The following is a 23,993-nucleotide window of genomic DNA, read 5'->3' as shown; positions in this document are numbered from 1 at the left end:
CTCCTCAGCCGGCCCCAGCTGATGGAGGAGGAGGAGCCAGAGGCCTGGAGCCGCACACTCCGCCCCCCGTTCCCACAGAGGCCGGCCTGCGTGTCCCAGGACATCTCAGCTCCCCTGAAACCCAGAGTGCGTGTCTGACATTGAAAATACAGCCGAAACCTGTTTGGCTCAATGGATAGAGCGTCGGCTTGGGGACTGAAAAGTCCCGGGTTCAATTCCGGTCAAGGGCATGTACCTTGGTTGCAGGCATATCCCCAGTAGGGGGTGTGCAAGAGGCGGCTGATCGATGACTCTCTCTCATCGATGTTTCTAACTCTCTATCCCTCTCTCTTCCTCTCTGTACAAAATTAATAAAATATATATATATATATATATATATATATATATATATATATATATATAAAGAAGAAAAAAAAAGAAAATACAGGAAGTCCTCCCTGGGGAAAGTGAAACACACGGAGTGTTACTAAGCCCCCACTCTGGACTCATCTCTAGGGAATGGGACGCGCAGGAGCCCCTGCTGGCGGCCCGGGGTCTCCCACCAGGTGAGCCACAGCAGGTCCTGGTGGGCAGTCCTTGCTCCCCAAAAGGCACACCTGCCAGAAGGGGGGTGCTCAAGGTGACATTGCAGCCACACCTGCCCTCTCAGACCATTTGTTTTCATGTAATCACATGTCGTTCTCATGTAACTCACAGGTTGTCCTTGAGCCACGGCTGTTACTGACAATTCTAATAATTGGGGGCAAATATCTGGTTATTTTAAGAAAGGACTTCAGTTGGAATTATCCAAGTTATATGTTTGCTATAAATAACATCCACCAGATAGCAGGCAGCCCCTCTAGTTTAGTGTGTTTCTGTAGACAGTCTTTGGCCTTCGGTTCATAAAACCATCTTTTTTTTCTATTAAAATGTGGTTGTTTTTGGCAGAATAAGTGCCTACATTCAGTGAAATTTCTGGGTTGTAGATAACCTTCCCAAAGCATTCCGGTGTATTTGAGGAGCCATTTTATTTCATACTTGCAAAAGTGATATTTCAGTCCTTTGGTGTTTTTATTTACTTAAAAGCTGTTGATAAAAGATTAAGATGAGCATACAATTCAGAAATCCTTGGAAACAATTGCCAATTTTATAGTTCTTAAAGAGCCATTAAAAACTTTACACTTAAATAAAAATTGAATTTGCTGTTCATATGCATGAAAGATTTAATGGCATATAAATTGGCAATAATTGTTCTGTTTAAAAGGATTAAATTAAACCTCAATCAATAATAACATGTGCAGTTTCAATTTAACCGGCTACTTAAAATAAAGTAGCAAATAAATAACTGCTCAGTGATTAGCAGCAATGCTTTCCTTCGCCTCATCAACAGGCAAAGTGGCCAGTTATTGAATATTTTATTATGTGTGCAAAGCATGTTAATTGTGCTAGAAATATGCTCTGATTTTAGCGATTTTTTTTATTGAATACTATGCTGAAGATGAGGCTCTTCATTAAATGGGGATTTTATTTTATTTTGTGTGAAGTTGTCACAGTCAGTAACCAAATGGGGTCCATTGGGGCCAGCAGATACCCTGGCACAGGCTCCAGGACGCCCATTCCCCGCCTGGCACCTGAGGGGCACCTGAGGGGCACCTGAGGGGCACCTGGCGCCTGGGGCCTGAGCAGGGACAAAGGGGTGGCGGCCTCACTGTCCTCATGCAGGGAGGGCGCTGCGCGCAGATGGCGCTGGTGAAGGAGCACTCCTCGCTCTCTCTGCTCGCCGACCTGGCCACAGACAATCAGCTGCTTCCGCACAAGCCCGCACAATGGCTCTTCAGGCTCAGCCATCGGGTCTGCTTCTGCAAAGGGCTTCGGCTCCATGCTCGTGGTTTGGCAAAACATAACCCCCGTTTGTTTCAACATACGACTTCCACCCAGAAAGGGTTGGGGGGGAGTGGTATTGTGGGGGGTCTCTGTAGGTTGGGGGGGCGCCCTGCCATCAGTGCTCGCAGAGCCCCGCGTTGGACAGCCGGTTCAGAGGCGTTTTCTTAGCCGAGGCCCCATGTTGTCTGGTCTGTGTCACAGCGTCTGCATTCCCCTGGCCGCTCCGCCCTGTCTTCCCTGCGTGATGTGCTCCTGTGCATTCAGAGCAGCTCTGCGGAGGCGAGGAGTCCGCTCCTTCGGAAGGTCTGAAGCGGGTGATTCTGCCAGTCTACCCTCTTCAGTGTTCCGAGTTATTGAGGTGTTTCATTGGGGAAGGGAGAGGGGGGACGCGGACCTGTCCTGCTCTCATTTCCCGAACCACAGTTCACACAGGTTCTCCTGGTGCCCGCGTCCTGGCAGACCACAGGCTGCTGGCAGATGTGCGCTCGGTGCCTCGGAGGCCACCGTGTGCCCTGGGAGAGAGCCCTGTGCGGGCCCAGCAGGAAGCGCGGCCCGAGCAGTGTCACTCGTCACGGCAGCGGGAGGGAGCAGGCAGCCCCAAGCAGGGAGCCTCCTGGCGATGCTCACTGTGTGTGAAGGGCATAGTTCTAAGCGTGCACAGGGTGTCCCCAAAAATGTATGCACAGTTCAATAGCTCAATTTTGAAAATGAAATGCTCTGTATAATAAAAGGATATGTGCAAATTGACCCTAATGGCAGAACCAGGTCGCTATGACACACACTGACCACCAGGGGCCAGATGCTCAGTGCAGGAGCTGCGGCCTGGTGGTCAGTGCGCTCCCACAGCGGAGCTCTGCTCAGCCACAAGCCCCGCGGACAGCGAAAGTGGTGGAGCCTCTCCCGCCTCCTCCGCAGCTAAGGATGTTGGACTGTGGCTTAGGCCCGATTCCCGTGGTGGACATCCCTCGAGGGGTCCCAGACTGCAAGAGGGTGCAGGCCAGGCTGAGGAGGACTCCCCCGACCGCCCCCGAGAGTGCACGAATTTTCATGCACTGGGCCTCTAGTATTTTATGAACACTGCCTTTATAATTATTCAGGATGTGTGTATACATTTTTTGGGATACCCTCTCTATATAAATTTGCTTAATTCGCTCACACCGTGAGGTAGCTGCTGTTGTTACCCATCCCTCTTTGTTGACGAGGAAGCTGAGGCACAGACAGTAAATAATGTGCCCACACAACTCAGTCCTGGGAGCATCAGGCACGAGCCAGGCAGTGGGTTGCAGACCCTCATCCTTAGACACTCTGCCATCCCGTTTCTCAGAACCCGAGCACTCCAGATTACTACTCAGAAGCAAAGCACCATGGGCTTCCCTGTGGCCGCAGACATTGCTCCAGTCCTCGTTAGTGCTGGTTAAATGTGACGACCAATCTGAGCGCCAGTGTTTTAGTATTCCTGCAGCGATGGGGGTCAGGCAGCCATTTCTGTCAGTCACTGAAGACTGCCTAATTTTTAAAAATATATTTTTACTGATTTCAGAGAGAAAGGGAGAGGGAGAGAGAGAGAGAGAGAGAGAAACAGCAGTGATGAAAGAGAATCATTGATTGGCTGCTTCCTGCATGCCCCCCACTGGGGATCAGCCTGCAACCCAGGTATGTACCGTTACCAGAATGGAACCTGGGACCCTATGGTCCCCAGGCCAACACTCTATCCACTGAGCCAAACCGGCCAGGGCCAGTTTTTGTAATGTAGACACTCCTCAGGTATGGAGTCTCTTGTGAGTTTATAATAGGATACTAGAGCTAGAGCGTTAGAATGGACTTCGTGATATCTTTTAGCAAGTGAATCTGGGGATCAGAAGCTAACACATTTCCAGTGACACATCCTCCTGTTTTAAATACCCATAATGCCCTGTATCTCTTCATGTTTCTCACTTGTCAGCTGGTTATCACCGTTGGTAGAACAGGCCTATCTCCACTGGCAGGGAAGGTCCCGCGGCCTGCGTCTGTTTTGCTCGCACCTCAGTCTGCAGTGCCAGCGCTGGGGAGCTGCTCAGTGTTGTTTGTTTCCTGGCCACGTGCCTGAGCAGGCAGCTCACTAGCTGCCATGAGGCAGGCCCGTGGACAGCGTGCGCTTCACCGCCCGTGGGAACAGCCGCCTGAGAAAGGGCAACTGGGTGGACGCGGAGCCCGGTGCCGGGACAGACGGCCAGGCCTGTGTCCCAGCCCCTCCGCTCGTTAGCTCTGCAACTTGTCAAAGTTACACGCGCTCTGTCAGGTTGATCTATTAAATGGGGATAAAATAGCACCTCCCTCATAGGGTTGTTCTAAGGAAAACCCAGCGACTGGCTGGAAGCATTCCCTAGGTCGGCATGCCATGGGATACGCCGTCTCCCCGGTCCAGCCAGCTCCGCGTCCTGCCGGAGCCTACGGAGCAGGCAGGGATCTCCAACGACCCGCCACTTCGGAAGGCTGCCAGCGCCTGCTTCAAACAGCGCGAGGACTGCCTGCTCCCAAACCCTCCCGGCCCTGTGGATACTGCCTTCCCAGCACCAGGAGCATTTGCGTTACTAGCACTTTGCTCTCCGTGAATTATTTTTGCTGATCAAATTCTCATAGGAGCTTGGCCAAGCCAAACCCCTCACAGAGTTTACAGCCCCTCAAGTTATCACCTCTCCTCCATTCCGAGTCTGCTCCTCCCTCCCCCTCCGCCGCCATCCCCGGGCCGGCCTTGTCCCTGGGAAGTGCCCTGGCCTCCTCCCCGTGCCTTTCACACGCTGTTCGCTCAGGCTGGCCCTCCGCGCCTCAGGCCTCCGCTGCCTCCCGGAGTCCGGCCTCCCAGGGGGTTGGGTGCCGCCCGAGCCCCAGGCCCTCATCGGGGCTCCCTCGCTCTCGGTTGCACCCCCTGTGGCTATGAGTCACCACTGCACCCCCCTAGCCCGGTGTGCACCCCGGAAACAGCTGTGGAACCGCTGAGTGAGCAAATGGATGAGGCACCTTCTGCCGCGTCCAGCAAACCACGGAGGAGGGTGAAGTCCACTCCTGCCTTCCTTTCAGCACCGGGTCTGAGGGACAGCGCCTTCTCCCCAGGAATGGTCTCTGGCAGCGTTCCTTGCCTTTCCCCCTGTACACACACACACACACACACACACACACGCACCATCACACACCATCACTCACACACGCACGCACGCACGCACGCATGTACACACGCACACCGTCTCTCTCTCTCTCACACACACACACACACACACACACGCACACACACACTGTCTCTCTCACACACACACACACACACACACACCATCACACACACATGCACACACACGCACACACCGTCACTGAGTGCGAGAGGGACCCTCACTTCCCAGGCGCTCCTTGCCTTTTCACCTGAACCACCCCGTACACACACACACACACACACACACACACACACACCGTCTCTCACACACACACACCGTCACACGCGCACACACACACATGCACACACACACACACACACACACACACCCTGTCACTGAGCGCCAGAGGAGCCCTCAGCCAGTCACTAATGCCTGACACTTTCCTGCGCGTTTAGGTTCTCGGTCACTACCACCGGCTTTTAAAGAAAGAATGCCTAATGCCACAGGGAGAGGCTCGATCATTTGAGAAACACGTACGCTTCGTCTACAGCCCTGCCGAATGGCAGGCAGGCCAGGGAGGGTGACGCCAGTCCTGGTGCCCAGCCCGCCTGGGCGAGGAGACCGGTCCCCACAGGGCGGTGGGAAGGAGCGGAGCACCGAGGAGGGACATGGACACTGAGCCCTGGGTGCCGTCCGGGCCATCCACAGAGCACATGTGACACACCCTGAGGGAAGCTGGCTCGGGGGTGGCATGCTCTGCCCGCGGAGGGACAGACCAGAACTCAGCCCCTGCCTGTCCGCTGTGCCCTGCTGGGCCGCTCCACCCCCTAGCACATGCCCAGGGGCCCTTGGACAGGCGAGTGGCAGCGCCCCAAACTGCTGTGAGCTCGGGTCCCGGGAAGCCACAGGGGACCCTCCCGGGCGCCCCAGGGACGTGGACGTCGAGGTGCCCAGCGAGGGGAGTCACACACCTGGACGGCAGCGCCCTGAGAGGGGAGAGGCATGTCGTCCTGGCGCGTGGCTGAGGAGAGTGCCCACCCCCTCCCCCGATGGCAGAGGAGAGCAGCGGGCCCTCCCCTCCCCCGATGGCAGAGGAGAGCAGCGGGCCCCCCCCCCCTCCCCCGATGGCAGCAAATCAAAGAAGTCTGGGGCACATGAAGGAGAGGCAATTAGCATCCGGGGCTCCATCGTTTGTTTACCCAGCATACATTACGTCCTCTGTGACGGGAGCACCGAATGGCATAAAAGCTGGCTGATTTGCATTTTCTTTTGGATTAGAGAATCGCAGGCACTGAGCTCGCGGGAGGAAAATCTCTCCGTCCCCAGCTTTTGAAGATCAAAGGGCCCATTACACATGCCCTGTCCCCAGCGTGCCTCTCCCTCTCGGTGAGACGGAGGAGCTTTCCGCACTGAGATGGCCCGGGGGCAGGGGAGGCCGTGGGGTCGGGTGGGCTGGGTGGCCTCCCCTCCAGGTCACTTCCCTCGGCCGGGCCGCCTGCTGGCCCTTCTGCTGGAACAGCGCTGCCTGCAGCATCCGGCTCAGCCGCCCGTCGGCCGAGGGCTCCGTGCTCAGACCTGACGGCCTGAGTGTGGCCCCAGCGCTTTGCAGTGAGTCGCCTTCTGGCTCCAGGGCTGGGGCTCTCTGTACGTGGTACATTTGACAAACTCTACCAACACAAGGTGCACTGTGAGGTAAAATCCTCGGCCTGGCCAGGGTGGCTCGGGCTGAGCATCGACCTATGCACCAGGAGGTCACGGTTCGATTCCTGGCCAGGGCTGGATCCCCGGAGGCAGTGCGCAGGAGGCAGCCTATCAGTGATTATTTCTCATCACTGATGTTTCTGTTTCTCTCCCCCTCTTCCTTCCTCTCTGAAAGCATTTTTTAAAAGCAGTCACTGAACAGGGGCTGGATCTGAGTAGGATCTCGGTGGGGATACATCTGGCTTTGCCCTGAAAGGGAGCAGACAGAGACGGGTGCCCAGGGGACCACCACCCTGGATAAGCAGCCAAATGCCTGCCTGGCCCACGGGAGCGAGAAGTCAGTGTATCTGCAGGAAGTCCTCGGCGGGCACAGCGAGAGGGTCCTGAGCCTCAGGCGCTGCTGGTTTAGTGTTAGAGACGCTTGTTCCGTTAGAGACTGACCGGCCTGGTTTCATCCCCCGTTTCTTAAAAAAATATATTTTATTGATTTTTCACAGAGAGAAAGGAAGAGGAATAGAGAGTTAGAAACATCGATGAGAGAGAAACATCGATCAGCTGCCTCCTGCACACCCCTCACTGGGGATGTGCCCGCAACCAAGGTACATGCCCTTGACCAGAATCGAACCCAGGACCCTTCAGTCTGCAGGCCGACGCTCTATCCACTGAGCCACACCGGTTCCGGCTCACCCCCTGTTTTAATAAACCGTGATAGTGAAGACCTTTCCACCCTCATGTGCAGCTTGGAGGCCTCGTGTGAGCCTGGGCGAGGTCTTCACCATGCCGACAGTAAGAGGAAAGTTATAGCCGAAACCGGTGTGGCTCAGTGGATAGAGCATCAGACTGAAAGGTCCCAGGTTTGATTCAGGTCAAGGGCATGTACCTTGGTTGTGGGCACATCCCCAGTGGAGGGTGTGCAGGAGGCAGCTGATCAATGTTTCTCTCTCATCGATGTTTCTAACTCTCTATCCCTCTCTCTTCCTCTCTGTAAAAAACCAATAAAATATATATTAAAAAAAAAGAGGAAAGTTATAGGAGGAAGGCTGAGGTTGATTTCACATTAAATGATCAACTGAACATAATGCATAGTGCGCACATTTATCTTGATCCAGTGTTGACACTTCTTTCTGCTCCGGGCAGCCCACCGTCCAAAGAAGACAAGTACTCGGACCTCCGCTACGACCCCAACTGGAGGAGCAAGCGAGGGGGCGGGCACTCGCCGGCCGCGGAGGCGTCGCCGTCGCCGGAGTCCGCGGGCGGCTCTGCCCACGGGCGCCCGCTCCTCCCCTCGGAGACGTCCCCGGGCCCGCCGGCGGGGGGCGGCCCGCAGGACCCCAGCCCGCCCAGCGACGCCTCTCTGCTCGGGAGTGAGTTCGTGAGTCCGAGCCTCGAGCACGGGGCCCAGCACAGCACGCGGGCCTCGGGGCTGAGCGGCCGGGGCCTGGCAGGGACGTCCAGCAACCTCTCCCAGTGCGTGCGCAGTTCAAGCTCACACAACGAGGTTTTCTGGCCCAGGTCACGGGGCCCGCGGCGAAGGAAGGCCAAACAGTTTTTTGTGGAAAAAAACAAGCTGACCTTGGGGTTACCCACCCCTAAAGTGGACTCTTATCTTCAGCTTCACAGTAAGAGAAGGGAGGAGAGTCACACGGAACAGGTACGTAGCTCCTTTCAGTGTCATCTGACACGCTAACTGGCATCCCTGTGTTGAATGGCTGAGAGCACTTCTCTGGGGCGGTGGTGTCACTGTGAACCCCTGGCGGGGGAACTCAGACGCCCTGCCCCTTGCCCCTCTTTGGGGAATGAAGGCAATCATCCCACAAGTTCCTGAGAGCAAAATGAAAGTTATGAATGGTTACAGCCTGTAACTGCTGTAATTCTATTATCATCATCTCCAAAATGCTTTTATTCCAGGGCCTGCAGGCATTTAAACGCATGCTCCAGGAGATGAACTGGACTAAGGTTTGACTCCATGTCGGTTGCCTTGGTTTCCGAGATAGCCCTGGGTCCCAGCCCTGCCCCAGCCCTCAGCACACTGGAGGGCAGGACACACTCACCCACAGCAGCTCACACTAGAAGTGACTGGTCAGAGCTGACGCCGGTCGGGTGGCCGTGGGGAGGTGGCAGACACAGCCTCTCTAACCCCCACGGATACCCACAGCACTGCCCTTTACTGTTAGCCTTCGTCTCCCCGTCTGTAAAGTTAGAACAATAGTCCATGTTCTCCCTTTCTCCTCTGACCGTTTGAAGATAAATTCTATCCCAGATGACGGATGTGAAATCTATTGAAGCCAGTAAGCTTTTAAGATGTATCTTTATTGTTGAGAGCATTCAGATGTCCCCCTTTTTTGCTCCATTGACCCCCTCTACCCCTCTCCCCCCTCCCCACTCCCAAGGCCTTCGCCGAATTATTGTCTGTACCCAGGGGTTATGCATGTGAGTTCTTCAGTCAGTCTCTCCCCACTCCCCACTCCCCACTCCCCCTTCCCCTGAGGCCCATCCGTCTGTCCCGGGCCTCCGCGTCTCTGGATCCGTTTCGTTCACCCCCATATACACCAGATCATGTGAAACTTGTTTTTCTCAGACGGAAGCCAGTAAACAGTGTTGTCTGATGGGCACTCAGAAAGACCCATCAGCCCTCCTCCTATTGAGTGTGTCTGTGGACTAAGAGAAGAGTGTGGCTGGATTGGTGTATCCACCACCCTTATTGGGGGTCATTCTCAAATACGAAGGAGAGGTTACTACATTAGATGGGGTTCCCTTAGGCCTCCAGGTCTAAGTTGGTGTCATTGAAGGTGCTGTACCCCATTTAATCTGTACTTCCTAATGGAACAGGAGAGAGGGGATGAACGTTTGTGATTGTTTTCTTGATTCAGAAATTCCTAAGGGAACACCTTTCCGTTGCTAGATGGATCTGCCCAACTCACGAATCACTGAAAACAGCCAATGAGATGCCCATATTTAAAGAAAGAAAAAGAAATCCTTTTATAGTCTTAAAGCATATGTCACATCCCTGTCTTTGTAGCTAATAATAAACTGAAGGCGTGGGTGTAGTATATTTAGCTGAATTATCAAAACAAGTAGCTGAATTCAAATAGAGTCTTCAACATTTTGACCCCGTTTTAGATGTGTAATGAACTTTTTGTTTCATAAAACATACATGAAATTTTGAGTTTTGACTGCTCACTTAAAATTATAAATACATTTTATAGTCCAATATATGTGAAAAATGTTTATAGCTCGTTATTTCTCCCAGACTAGGATACTTTTCATTATTTTTTAATGTGTTCTCAAAAGAAGCTGGTATAGGAGAGGCCAAAATAAATAGTTGTATTTCTAATGATAAAAGAGAAAATGTTTAATATAAGCTGTTTAATTGATGATATCTTAATTGCTATTTATCTTAGTAGTTATTGTCTGTGTCCAAGGGTTATGCATATATGCATCTAAGTTCTTTGCAAACCATTTCATTTACTAAACACTGTTGGGTCGCGTTGACTGTTGGTGGTGCCATAGCACAGTGTTCATTGTGCCAAGGAGGAGACTCTAACGCATCCTGGCTTTGAGCTCGTGAATTATTCTTTGGCCATTGACCTTGTCCATTGCTTTTTTCAGGTTCAAATATCTAAGGGCTGATTGCTAATTGTATTCAAAATTGCTTCATAACCATTTCTAACATATATTTCTTTCATCTTTACTCCTATTCTTTTAAAAATTAATTTGACCTAACAGTGATATAAGGATATATGTAACTTTTAAAATTATGTTACAGTCAGTAGCATAGAATATATTACCTTTAAATAATTATTTACATGTGACATGCATAGTCTTTTCTGCTAATACAGGTTGTTTATTCTCTTATAGGCAAGGAGCTATGCTTTGCACTTATTTTTAACTAAGTAACTAGCCTAAGGCACTGCACAGACGCCGTAAATATATGAGAATTGGAAAATGCCTCTCTTCCAATGCATCCAAACTTTGTTTTCCTTGGTGTGACTGGAAGTTTGTGGTGGAAAACGGTATTTCCAGAGCAGTGGTTTGAAATCCTGGCTGGATATGAGAATCACCCAAGAAACCACATTTTTAAAAAGTGATTCTCTGCTTTATCCAGACCAACTTCCATCTCTGAAGGAGACCTTCAGCATCAGTACTTCTTATTTATTATTATTATTTTAAATTTATCTTTATTGGTTTCAAAGAGGAAGGAATAGGGAGAGAGAGATAGAAACATCAATGATGACAGAGAATCACCAATGGGCTGCCTCCTGCACACCCCTCACTGAGACTGAACTTGCAACCCTGGCATGTGCCCTTGACCGGAATCGAACCCGGGACCCTTCAGCCCTCAGGCAGATGCTCTAGGCTAGGGCCGCATCAGTGCTTTTGAAAGAAGACCCCCGGCGATTCTGAGAGCCAGGGGCGAGAATATTGTTCAAGGCAGAGCAGAGCCCTCACCCTGGCCTTCACGTTGGAATCACCTGGGAAACTAAAAATACTGACTCCGTGGCCTGAGCCCTGAAATTCTGATGTGGTTTATTAGGGGTGCATGGGGGGTGTGTGTCAGAGCTCCCCAGGTGACCCCAGCGGCTGGCCAGGACCGCATCCCCGACCTGGAGCATGGGCCTCGGTCACTGCACCAGGAGGGGCATGTGAGGGCTGCTCAGACCAGACTCCTGGGCAGAACCCGGGCACTGCTGCCTTAGGGGGTGAGGGTGGGCCCAAGAGTTTGAATTTGCTCCTGGTTCTAGATCAGCGGTTCCCAATGCGGGGCACACGCCCCACAAGGGGGCAATTTGCTCTTCAGGGGGGCAACTTGAGAATGAGTTATTAACAGTGAATTTTTTAGCATTTCTTATGGTTCTAGCGGCCTCATATATAGTATACAGCTATATAGTGTGACATATTTGTGCATTTCAGTTCTCTATTTTATGTTTTGAAACTTTAGTTGCTGTTTTTTTATATCATTTCATATTATTATTATTATTTTAACAATTTCTTAGTGATTTCTTCCTCAGTACTTCAACTTTTCTTTCGTTCTTTTATTTTTCTCTTCATGGATGCCATATTCTTTGGAAGCTTGTTGAGACCAAGTTAATGGCCTTTTAGGCTTCCTCTACATGAATAGGAGTCACTTTTTGAATGATAAGAATTCTGTGTCACGGGGGTGCGTGGGGGGGTGCGTGGGAGAGGGCATCAGGATTTTAGCGATGCTTCGGCGGGGCATGGCCAAAACAAGGCTGGGACCACTGTTCTAGAACGTGCCGCTTCTGCAGTTAGGCCCACACTTTAAGAACCACGAGTCTTTTGCTTCTCAAACTTGAAAATGATTATGAGCTCCCCAGGGTCTTCCTGAAATACAGACTTTTCGGCTGAGACAAGAGTGCATCTCTGTAAGAGGAGCAAGGGCTGGATATAAAGAACATGACGCGTTTATCAGAGCCCTGAAGCCACCTGGGGCAGTGATGCACGAAGCGTGGGGACTTCTGTGCGTGGAGGCAGGAGGAATGGCTTGGAGGCTGCTGTTTCCAATGAGGCAGCATTCCTCCTGGAGGTTCTTCCCGTTCCAACGATCTGTTTCCCCTTCTAGTCTTTGAAAGAGATGACAGATGTCTTACAACTAGGGACATTGAGAGGATAAATAGCATCTATTGTGAACTGAATGAATACAGAAATCCCAATTACCATGCACACAACCAAAACACCCAGCTTTTTAATACTTGGTTTTGTTGCAAGCACCAGGCCAGGCTGCAGCAGACTAAGGCTCTTCAGGAGTGTATCGTGTTCAGGAAGATTTGAAAGTAAATCTAAGAAGTTAATATCCCAATAAAAATACTAATAGTTATTTTTAAAATAAAACTTGACAGGCTGATTATGAAGTTCATAAGACAAATTGGCTTGGATAATAAAAGAGCGCTCTGGAATTAAGAGTCATCATTAGAGAAAATAGCCCTACTAGGTAATATAGTATAGCATAAAGCCTGGTAATATTTTGTATATATACAGACAGAAAATGGAAGAACAGAATAGAAAATATAGAAAACCCAGTTACATATGGGAATGTAAGGTCTGAAACTGGATTTGATAAAGGCAGTATCTCAAGTCAAGGGTAACAATGGGTAAGCCACCTGGAGAAAAATGAAGTCATATCCATATCTCATATCATTTAACAATATAATTCTAAGTGGATCAGATATTTAATTTTTAAAAAGTAAACCATAAAAAAACTATGAAAAAATGGGAAATGTATCCTATTATCTTCAAATTATTTGAAATCTATAATCTATAGAAGACTGGTAAATTTGACTACAACATCAAATACTGCTATAGGAAGAAAGCTTATGAAAGTCAAAATATAAAGAACAAGCTAGGGAAAATATTTTAAACTTATATCACAGACAATTCACTGATATCTCAAATATCTAAAGAGCTCCTATAAATCAATAAGGAGACCAATACTCCAGGATAAAAATACACAAAATAAGCATATGAAAATATATCCAATCTCAGGGTATTATAAGAGAAATTCAAATTAATACCACATTGGCATTCCATTTTTCACCGATAACTAAACAACAAAATCCTCCAAGTTTGATGAACCGATAGGCAAAGAGTACAGTCAAGCTGGTGAGAGAATAAATAGTATACCAGTATGGGCCATGTATTAATATCTATTTAAAATACAAACACATACACCCCTTGAGAAAATAAGGTATAATGGCTGAGAGTATAAGCTTTGGAGACAGGTTGGATGACGCTAATGCCTGCTAGCTGTCTGTCTGTGGGCAGGTTCACTCACCTCTCAGTGCTTCCATTTTCTCATCTCTAAAACGGGATAATAGCTCTTAATAATCCTATTAAGGTTAAATAAAGGGGTGGGATATAAGATCTACACATTTTTATATCAAAATCTAGCTTATAAAAAGCACTATATACATGTTAGCAATTATTATTTTGTTTTACCCAACACATCCCACTCCTAGGAATTTAATCTTAGTTATATGTGTGCAGTTTTGAAATAACTTTTGTGTCAGATCATTTATTTCATCCTTATTTGTAATAACAAAAGATTAGAAATCACCCAAATGTCTACCATTTGGGGAGTACTAAGTAAATGATAGTGTCTCCACACAATAGAATACAACTGTAGCTGTTAAAAAATAAGTGATGATCTTTATGAACTGTTATGGACAACATACCAGGCTTTATTATTAAGAGAGAAATTAAAGGTGCAGGATAGTTTATACTGTATATACTATATTTTGTATATAGTATATACAGTATAAAGAAGTGGGGAGGAGAAAATATGTGTCATATTTGGTGGGTATACATAAAAAAAACTTGGGGAGGATAATTGATGGTTAGTGTATAGGGTGAAGAGGAACAGGTGGGGCACTCTGTACACTTCAATATCTCTTCGTTTAAAACATGCCTGTGTATTTACAGTTTACAACATTCGTAGGAATCCTTGTAACTTCATACCACTTGATTGCTCAGTTACCAAAATTGCAGTTTTTTTGCCTGTAAATAATGGCTCCTACGAATTAGAGAGAGAAACATTGATTTTTAAATTCAATTGCTCCACAATCCTTTGGCCATTTTTCATAGATCTATCGACTGCACACTAAAATGCACCGGGAAAGTCACCTTTGAAGACATGACAGGATCTTAGTCACGTGATGTGTGAAGCAAGGAGCTGCTGCACAAACCAGCACACACTAGAGGGCACCTGAGCATCGCACTGGACAGTCGCTCTGCTGGTGAATGCTCGTGCTGGCTCTCCTTTAGGATTTGTTCAATCGCCACAAGTCTTTGTCTGAAACCCCTTAGAATTTGAGTCAATTTATGGTCACCATTACAGGAGACAGTGTCTTGAAAAATGTCCTTCCTCTCCATCTGGATTCCAATGTGACTGCAGACTGAGGAGGATGAATTTAGTGCGGGCTCAAAAAAGGGCAGGCAGCCCTTACTCGAGTTATTCTTCTCTTTCCTGGTAATTTCTTGGGAAGAAATTACAGATACTTTGCAAATGTGGATATAGAAGACCTTAGCCTTCAAGGCAATAGGAAGCCATAGGTAGACTCCACTTCCCGTTCTGAGGATCAACCCACCTTTGAGGCTGTTACTGAGGCACCAGGTGGGTCAGCGAACAAGCTCTCCCCAGGGCAGGGGATGTAACTGAAAACAAGACGTATAGAGCCCTTTCATTTTTCTCTCTTCCTTTTTCTTAACGACTCAATTGGTTTCTTTGAATATATTTCAGAACTTAAAACCTAAACAAGGAACAGCCCTGGGCAGTGTGGCTCACTCAGCTGGTTGAACAACATTCCATGCACCAAAAAGTCAATGGTTTGATTCAGAGTCAGGGCACGTGCCTAGATTGCAGGCTCGATCCCCAGTAAGGGATGTGCAAGAGGCAGCTGATCGATGCTTCTCTCTCATCGATGTTTCTCTCATCCATCTCTCTCTCTCCCTCATCCATCTCTCTCTCTCTCTCTCTCTCCTTTTCTCCCTCCCTCTTTCCTCTTTCCCTTCTTCTCTCCCTCCCTTCCTATCTTTCTTAAAAAAATCAATAAAAAATTTGTAGTGTTCAGGAGTACAATTATATAATACTTCATCTGTATATTGTGTTGTCTCCTTCTGTCACCATTTACCCCCCCTTTACCCTCGCCTACCTACCCCACCTCTTTCACTCCGGTAATCACCATACTGTTTTCTGTCTATGCGGTTTTGTTCTTGTTTTTGCTTAATCTTTTCACCTTTTTACCCAACCCTTTATCATTTCCCCACTGACAGCTATCAGTCTGTTCTCTGTATCTATGAGTCAGTTTGCATTTTGTTAGTTCATTTTGTTCATTAGATTCCACATATAAGTGAAATCATATGCTATTTGTCTTTCTCTGACTGGCTTATTTCACTTAGCATAATCCTCTCCAGGAACTTCCATGCTGTTGCAAAGGTTAAGATTTCTTTCTTTCTTTCTTCCTTTCTTTCTTTCTTTCTTTCTTTTTTTTAATGACCGACTAGTATTCCATTCTGCTTTTTTATCCATTCATCTCCTGATGGGCACTTGAGCTGCTTCCAAATCTTGGCTTTTGTAAATAGCACTGCAATGAACATATGGGTGCATATATTCTTTTGAATCAATGGTTCAGGTTTTTTCAGATATATTTCCAGAAGTGCAATCTCTGGGTCAGAAGACAGTTTTTAATTTTTTGAGGTAATTTCATGTTGCTTTTCACAGTGGCTGCACCAGCCTGCATTCCCACCAACAGTGCATATGAATTCTCTTTTCTTCACATCCTTACCAACACTTGTTTTTATTTATTGATGAAAGCCATTCTGACGGTCATGAGATGATGTCTCATTGTAATTTCAATTTGAATTTCTCTGATGATTAGTGTCATTGAGCATCTTTTCATATGTCTATTGAGCATCTATCTGTATTTCCTCTATGGAGAAATGTCTATTCAGATACTTTGCCCATTTTAAAATTGATTTTAGAGAGAAGAAAGGGGGGGAGGAGAGAGAGAGAGAGAGAGAGAGAGAGAGAGAGAGAGAGAGAGAGAGAGAGAGAACATGGATGTGAGAAAGAAACATTGAGCATTGTCTCCCACACCTTGAATGAGAATCAAACCCACCACCGTTTGGTGTACAGGATGACACTCCAAATGATGTGTCATCCAGGATGACACTGAGCCACACCAGCCAGGGATGGCCCATTTTTTAATTGGATTGTTTGGTTTTCTTTGGTGTTGAGTTGTAGAAGTTCTTTATAAAATTTGATATTAACCCCTTATTAGATGTACGTTCTTCCATTTAATAGGTTGTCTTTTCATTATGTTGATGGTTCCCTTTGCTGTTGCAAAAACTTTTTAGTTTGATATAGTCCCCTTTGTTTATTTTTTCTTTTGTTTCCCTTGTCCAAGGTGGTGTAAAAGGAGGTCTAGTTCCAATTTTCCCAATACCATTTACTGAATAGATTGTCTTTACCCCATTGTATAATCTTGCCTCCTTTGTCAACAATTAATTGATGATAAAGATGTGGGTTTATTTCTGGGCTTTATATTCTCTTCAATTGATATGTATGTTTGTTTTTATGCCAGCACCATACTGTTTTGATTACTATGCCATTGTAGTATAGTTTGATATCAGGTACCATAATACCTCCAACTTTGTTCTTATTTCTCAAGTTTTTATTAAGAAAGGGTGTTGGATTTTGTCAAATGCATCAATTGATATGATTATGTGATTTTTGCCTCTCAGTTTGTTTATGTGATGTATCACATTTATTGATTTGTGGATATTGTACCATCCTTGCATCTCCAGAATCAATCCCACTTGGTCATGGTGTATGATCTTTCTAATGTATTTCTAAATCCAATTTGCTAGAATTTTGTTGAGGATTTTAGCAACTATGTTCATCAAGGATATTGGCCTATAGTTCTATTTTCTTGTGGTGTCTATCTGGTTTTGGGATGAGGGTAATGCTGGCTTCATAGAAAGAGCTTGGAAGTGTGCCTTCCTCTTGAGTTTTTTGAATGGTCTGGGGAGGATGGGTTTTAGTTCTTTGAATGCTTGGTAGAACTCCCCTATAAAGCCATCTGGACTAGGGCTTTTGCTTGCTGGAAGATTTTTTATCGCTGTTTCAATTTATTTGGTAGTTATTAGTGTATTCAGGGGTGTTTTTGTTGTTGTTGTTGTTGTTGTTGTTGTTTAGAGGATTTGTCCAGTGGTGTTAGTGGGGTATTAAAGTCCCTACTATGACTGTATTATTGTCAATCTCTCCCTTGATATCCTCCAGAAGTTTTTTTAAATCTATATTGGGTGTGTATATGTTTATCAGAGTTATTCATGTTGGATTGCTCCCTGTAGTATTATGAAGTGGCTTTCCTTATCTCTTGTTATACTGTATCCTTTACTTTGAGATCTAATTTGTCAGATATAAGTATTGCTACCTCAGCTTTTTTTTTTTTAATTTTTTTAAATTTTATTTCCACTTGCCTGAAATACCTTTTCCCAGCCCTTCACCATCAGTTTATGTGAGTCCTTTTTTCTGAGGTGGGTTTTCTGTAGTCAGCAGCTAAATGGTTCATGTTTTCTTATCCACTCAGCTATCATATGTCTTTTGATTGGGGCATTTAATCCATTTACATTTAAAGTTTTTATTTCCCTAGCTGATTTAGCTCAGTGGATAGAACATAGCCTGTGGAATGAAGGGTCCCAGGTTTGATTCCAGCCAAGGCCACATGCCTGGGTTATAGGCTAAATCCCCAATAGGGGATGTGCAGGAGGCAGTCGATCAATGATTCTCTCTCATCATTGATGTTTCTATCTCTCTCTTTCCTCTCTGAAATCAATAAAGAAATATATTTTTAAAATAAATAAAGTTATTATTGATAGGCCTGTGTTTCTTCTACCCTTCCTGTTTCTTCTTTTTACAGCAGCCCTTTAGCATTTCTTGCATTGCTAGTTTGGTGGTAATAAACTCCCCTGGTCATTTTTTTCTGTGAAGCTCCTGATTTCACCCTCAGTTTTGATTGATAGCCTTGCTGGGTACAGTATTCTTGGATTAAGACCATTGTTTTGCATGACTTTGTATATTTCATTCCATTCCCTTCTGGCCTGATGTGTTCCTGTTGAGAAATCAGTCACTAGTCTGATGGGGGATCCTTTATAGGTAACTTTCTGTCTCTCTCTGGCTGCTTTTAAGATTCTTACTTTGTTGTTGGTGTTTCCCAGTTTAATTGTAATGTGCCTTGGCATTGGTCTTTTGGGGATCATTGTGTTTGGAACTCTGTGAGCTTGGACTTGCGTGGGTTTTTTCTTCCCAATATCAGGGAAATTTTCTGTCATTACTTCTTCAAACAAGTTTTCTATTCCTTGCTCATTTTCCTCTCCTTCTGGCACCCCTATTTTGCAAATGTTGTTTTGTTTTGTGTTACCCGAAGGTTCTCTTAGGTTCTCTTCCTGTTTTTCAAGTTTTTTTCCTAGATGCTGCTCTGCTTGGGTATTTTTTCCTACCTTGTCTTCTAGCTCACTGTGCAGTCCTCCGCTTATTCTAGTCTACTGTTGATGCTTTTTATTGAGTTCTTTATTGCAGTGATGTCATTTTTCACTTCTTGGTTCTTCTTCATTCCTCTTGGTTCTTACACATACTGTTGAATTTGTTTTCCAACCTTTTCAGCGACCTTATAACCATTTCTCTGAAATCTCTATCTGACTTATTGCTTGCCTCCATTTAGTGATGATGCCTCCTATTCTTTCATATGTGGATTGTTTCTTTGTCTCCCCATGATCTCTTCTCTCTGGGTATCTGGTTATGTAGCTTTCTCTCTCCTGCGTTGACATAAAGGAACAAAATACAACACAACAAGGCAAAATGCAGAAGACACTGAACACAAATGTATTCATGATATTAATAATCCCAAATAAATGTGATCACCAAAGAAAAGAGAATTATGAGATAAAAAACAAAACAACAAAACAAAAGAGACTGCAAAAATGATACTGAGTAAAGGGGGGGGGGGAAGTAAGAGAAAAAAAATAAAGAGAATAAAAAAGAGGGGGAAAAAACTATTTATATATGGAGAAAACTCAGTAGAACAACTAATGAAAAAAAAAACTGCAAACAACTAACACCAGAGATGAATGCAAACTATAAACAACAACTAATACCAAGTGAGGAGAGGAAAAACAGAAGGAAAAAAAAAAAAAAAGAGGAACAATCAGACATACAACAAAAAAATCTAATTAACAATCAAATAAACAGCAACAATAGGATAGAGAGAAAGAAGGGCAAAACCAAACAAAATAAAACAAAAAACATTTTAAAAAAGCAAAACAAAAAAATGGAAGAGAGAGAGAAAATTGGATAGTGAAGAAAGAGAAGAGAGAAGTATGTATAGACTTGGAGCAGAGGATTTGAAATTAGATATGTTAGTAGGATGAATTTTTAATGGGGTAAAAAGAAGGAATAGGGAAAATCTTATAGGGTAAGAGAAATAGGACAACAAAGGGGAAAAGTGAGGGAGAGAGCATTGGCATAAAGGTAAAGTTGAGATAGAGTAAAATGATGCTAAAGGAAAAATGAAAATAGAATATAGAACATTAATCCCAAAAGAAAAGAAAAGAAAAGAAAATGAAACTTTAAAAAAGGTAAAATAATAGTAGTAATAATACTTATTAAAAATAAAAATATAGTCATTAAAAGGGTAAAATCAAGTAAGAAAAAAATTTAGTTTCTTAAGTAAAAAATAAAAAATGAAAATGTGCAGTAGTGAAGGTCACTCATTTCCTCCATTGTTATGTTTGGCACACCTGTTTCCTGTCAGGTAGTCAGGACAGTATTGAAGTTCCCTGCATTCCACTGTTCCTCTGTGTTGTAAACCACAATACTATTTTCAAGCAGGTAGTATTTCTTTGTTTCTCAGCCTGCCGTTAGTTAAATTTACACAAGAGTCAATTTGTGATTTAATCCCTGGGTTGCAGTGTGTCTGTATTGACATCCAGGGCTATAAGTTCCTCTCTACCCAGTATTTAGAATTTATTTTCCCTGCCGCACATAATACTGGTTTGGGGGAATGGACTTACCCAGAGCTGGTTTTCTGATAGTTTCTTCCCGCTCTGATCCCCAGGTTCCACAAAACAGCTTTCCCCTGCAGTCTCTGAGAGTGTTTTTAACTGGGTGATCCTACGCACTGGGCTTAGTAATCAAAAGCAAGGATTTAAAGAGAAAAAAGAGCCAGAGTAAGCCAGCAAATTTGTGATTTTTTTCGACCCGGCACAGCACGCAACTCTGCTCATGTCTCTGCCCAAGTCTTTTTCCCCTGGCACAACGCAGGCGGTTTACTGCCAGAACTTCAGGCTGCCTTTTTGTGCCCCACCCAGTTATGGGTTGATTTCTGGAGTTCCCCTCTGTCAGCAGCCTTATAGACCTCCTTCCACATTCGTGGACTATCCTGGCCCCAACGGCCGTGGATTTTGTGGGCACAGACTTGCTCTGAATCTCCAGATCTCGCTGTGCACATTTCTCCCTCCAGCCTGGATCATAGACCTCACCTCTCTCTGGGCGGAATCTGACCTTTCTGTGAGAAGGTGCAGAGCTTGTTGGAGTCCGAATATTTGGGCTGCTTGAGACCAGGTGTTCATGGATTCACAGCTGGTCCCTTGGTGTTGTGGTTGTAGGGTCCCAGGAGGTATCTGATTCTTCCTGGTTGAAGGTAAGGCTAGGCTTCTGATCACAGCCACTCTCCCCTTCAAGATGATGACGCGGTCTCTGCGGCAGAGCCGGTAGCTCTGGGAGAGATTTCAGCAGCAATGGAGGCTGCCCAGTCAGGGGAGCCCGGTCCAGCAATCCCCAACAGTCCCTTGGAATATAACTCACAAATAGACACACCCCTCTCCTTTCGTCCTCTCATTCACATACTGTCTTACAGCCTGCCTTCCCATCAGCAGCCATCTTCAATTGAAGCCTTCTTAAATTTATTGACACTTGTTATGTGTCCTAACATGTTATCGATCCTAGAAAATGTTTCTTGTGTGCTTGAAAGGAATGTATATTCCCCTGCTCTGGGGTGAAATGCTCTAAAGATATCAATCAAATCCATCTGGTCTAGTATGTCATTTAAGGCCACTCTTTCCTTGTTGATTTTCTGTCTGGAAGATCTACCCATTGATGTCAATATGATATTAAAGTCTCCTACTGTATTACTGTCAATCTCTCTATCAAGATTTGCTTTACATATTTAGGTGTCTCTAAATATATTTACAAGAGTTATATCCTCTTTTGGCTTATTTTATCATTGTGTTGTGTCCTTCTACTATAAAGCCTTTGTCTTAAAGTCTTTTTTGTCAGACATAGTATTGCTATCTCAGCTTGTTGTTGTTCTCATTTGCATTAAATATCACTTTTCATCTCTTTATTTTTAGTCTGTGAGTATCTTTCTTTTTTTAATATATATATTTTATTGATTTTTTTACAGAGAGGAAGGGAGAGGGATAGAGAGTTAGAAACATCGATGAGAGAGAAACATCGACCAGCTGCCTCTTGCACACCCCCTACCAGGGATGTGCCCGAAACCAATGTACATGCCCTTGACTGGAATCGAACCTTTCAGTCTGCAGACCTACGCTCTACCACTGAGCCAAACCGGTTTCGGCTGGTCTGTGAGTATCTTTCATTCTCAGGTAGGTCTCTTGTAGAGAGTATATATATAGGTCTTGTTTTCTTATTTATTCAGCTGCCCTATGTCTTTTGATTTGAGCATTTAAGCTACTTAAACTTAAAGTGATTATTGATAGATACGTATTTATTGGCATTTTATTCTTTAAACTAAGTAGCTATGTTTCCCTTTCTTCTTCTCCTTCTTCAATAAGATCTTTTAATTGTTCTAATATTGATTGGGTGCTAATAAATTGGGTGCCTTTAGCTTTTTCTTATCTGAAAAAGTCTTTATTTTTCTTTCAATTTTAAATGATAGCCTTGCTGGGTAAAGTAGTCTTGGTGGTAGGTCCTTGGTTTTCATCACTTTGAATATTTCATGTCAATCACTATGGCATGAATGTTTACATTTAGAAATCAGTTGACAGTCTTGTGGGAACTCCCTTGTAGTTAACTGTTTTTCTCTTGCTGCTTTTAAGATTTTCTCCTTGTCTTTTACCTGTGTGACTTTAATTCTGATGGCCTTGGTTTTGACCACTTTGAGTTCATCTTGTTTGGGACTATCTACACTTCCTGGACTTGTGTTCCTTTTTTCTTACCAGGTTAGAGAAGTTTTCAGTCAGTATTTCTTCAAATAGTTTCTTGATCCCTTGCTCTCTCTCTCTTCTCTTTATGAATTAGGAATTTATATTTTCCCTAAATTCCCTTAAACTGACCTCATTTTTTAGAATTATTTTTCCTTCTTGCTGCTATGATTGGGTGTTTTCTGCTACTTTGTCTTCCAAATCTCTGATTTTATCTTCTGCTTCATTCACCCAACTTTATTTCTTCTAGTGTATTCTTCATTTCAAATATTGTATTCTTTACTTCTGACTGGTTCTTTTTTTATGGTTTTATATCCTTTTTATGTGTACTATCTATCTCTTTTTTTAAGTTCTCATTGATTTCATCCATTTTCACTTAAGTTTCTTAAGCATCCTTAAAACCATTGTTTTGAATTCTATATCTGTTAGATTGCTTGCCTCCATTTCATTTAGCTTTTTTCTGGAGTTTTCTCCTATTTTTTCATTCGGAGCATGTTTCTTTGTCTCTCCATTTTGACTGTTTTTTTGTGTGTGTTTGTTTCGATGTAGTAAATAGATCTGCTATGACTACCAGTCTTGGTAGGATGGACTATGAAATAGGAGTCCTGTGGGACCCATTGGAAGTCTCCTGGGTCACCTGTGCTGGGTGCTCCATGAATAACCCTTGTGTGGTTATGTGGGACCTTCTGCTACAGTTGAGTGTTGATTGCTATTGGCCCATTAAGGCATGGCTGACTGTGAGGATCTATCTCAGGCTGGCTGACTGTGAGGATCTATCCCGAGCACAGTGTACAAGTGCTGTGCAGATGCTGACCACACAGAGCAGCTTTCGCCTCAGCAGGGTCTTGTTCCTCCCGCAGTTTCCCTGTGGATGTGCTGCTTGTGATCCTAATTGGATCCTGCTCTGATGTTGTCTGATGCTGGACACAGGTGTGTTTGTCTGGGGCTCCTTGGGAGAGACTCTGATGCCGTCCAATGGCAGTCACTGCCTGTGACTGGTGCTGGACAACCTGTTTGGAGCTACAAAGCTATCCATAGTTTGTGGCCTTCCCTGCAAGAGGTTTCCATCAGATCTATACAGGTTTAGACTGGATGCCAGTGGTGGGCAGCTCAGGCAGGGTACACCAAGTCTAGCTGCCACCCACTGGGTGCTTGCATGTCTTTGTGGTGAGTTGGGGTCTCAGGGAGTGGTCAGGGTGAGTCCAGTTTATCTGGCTCAAACAGACCAAGATTTGACATGTGAGGGAAGGCTGTCCACCATGTGGTTGTGCAAGGGAAGAATTTCCCCATCCTACAGCCACACAATTCATTCTGTCCCAGATTTTGCCAGAGCCTATCTCAGCCGGGCAGAGCCAGTGGGAATCAGGAAAGGGGGAGGTGCCTGTCAGATTTCATAGAAGTTGGGGGTGGGGGGGACTGGAGTGACCGTCCACACCCAAGAGCCACTTAACCCATTCTGGCCTGGATTCTTCCCAGACCTCAGCAGGGCAAGGCCACCAAGAGTCAAGAAGGTGGGGCCACCAAACACCCGCAGGGTGAGGCTAGCGCATCTCCCACAGGGGAGAGACA

General features: G+C 45.5%; 1 protein-coding gene across 5 annotated transcripts in view; it reads left to right on the top strand.

The window, feature by feature from the left end:
- JHY (junctional cadherin complex regulator) overlaps positions 1-23,993 on the top strand; it is a 105,374-nt gene that overhangs the window by 9,621 nt on the left and 71,760 nt on the right. For all 5 annotated transcript variants that reach the window (XM_084868431.1, XM_084868427.1, XM_084868429.1 and 2 more), the window contains exon 3: positions 7,824-8,337. In XM_084868431.1, coding sequence (XP_084724557.1) covers positions 7,824-8,337 — 514 coding nt within the window. The remainder of the gene's footprint in view (positions 1-7,823; positions 8,338-23,993) is intronic.

This window comes from Pipistrellus hanaki (genome assembly GCF_964339955.1).
Source record: "Pipistrellus hanaki genome assembly, chromosome: 19".
Taxonomy (NCBI): Eukaryota; Metazoa; Chordata; class Mammalia; order Chiroptera; family Vespertilionidae; genus Pipistrellus; species Pipistrellus hanaki.
The sequence above is the reverse complement of the archived record's forward strand: the minus strand, read 5'-3'. Positions and strand labels throughout refer to the sequence as shown.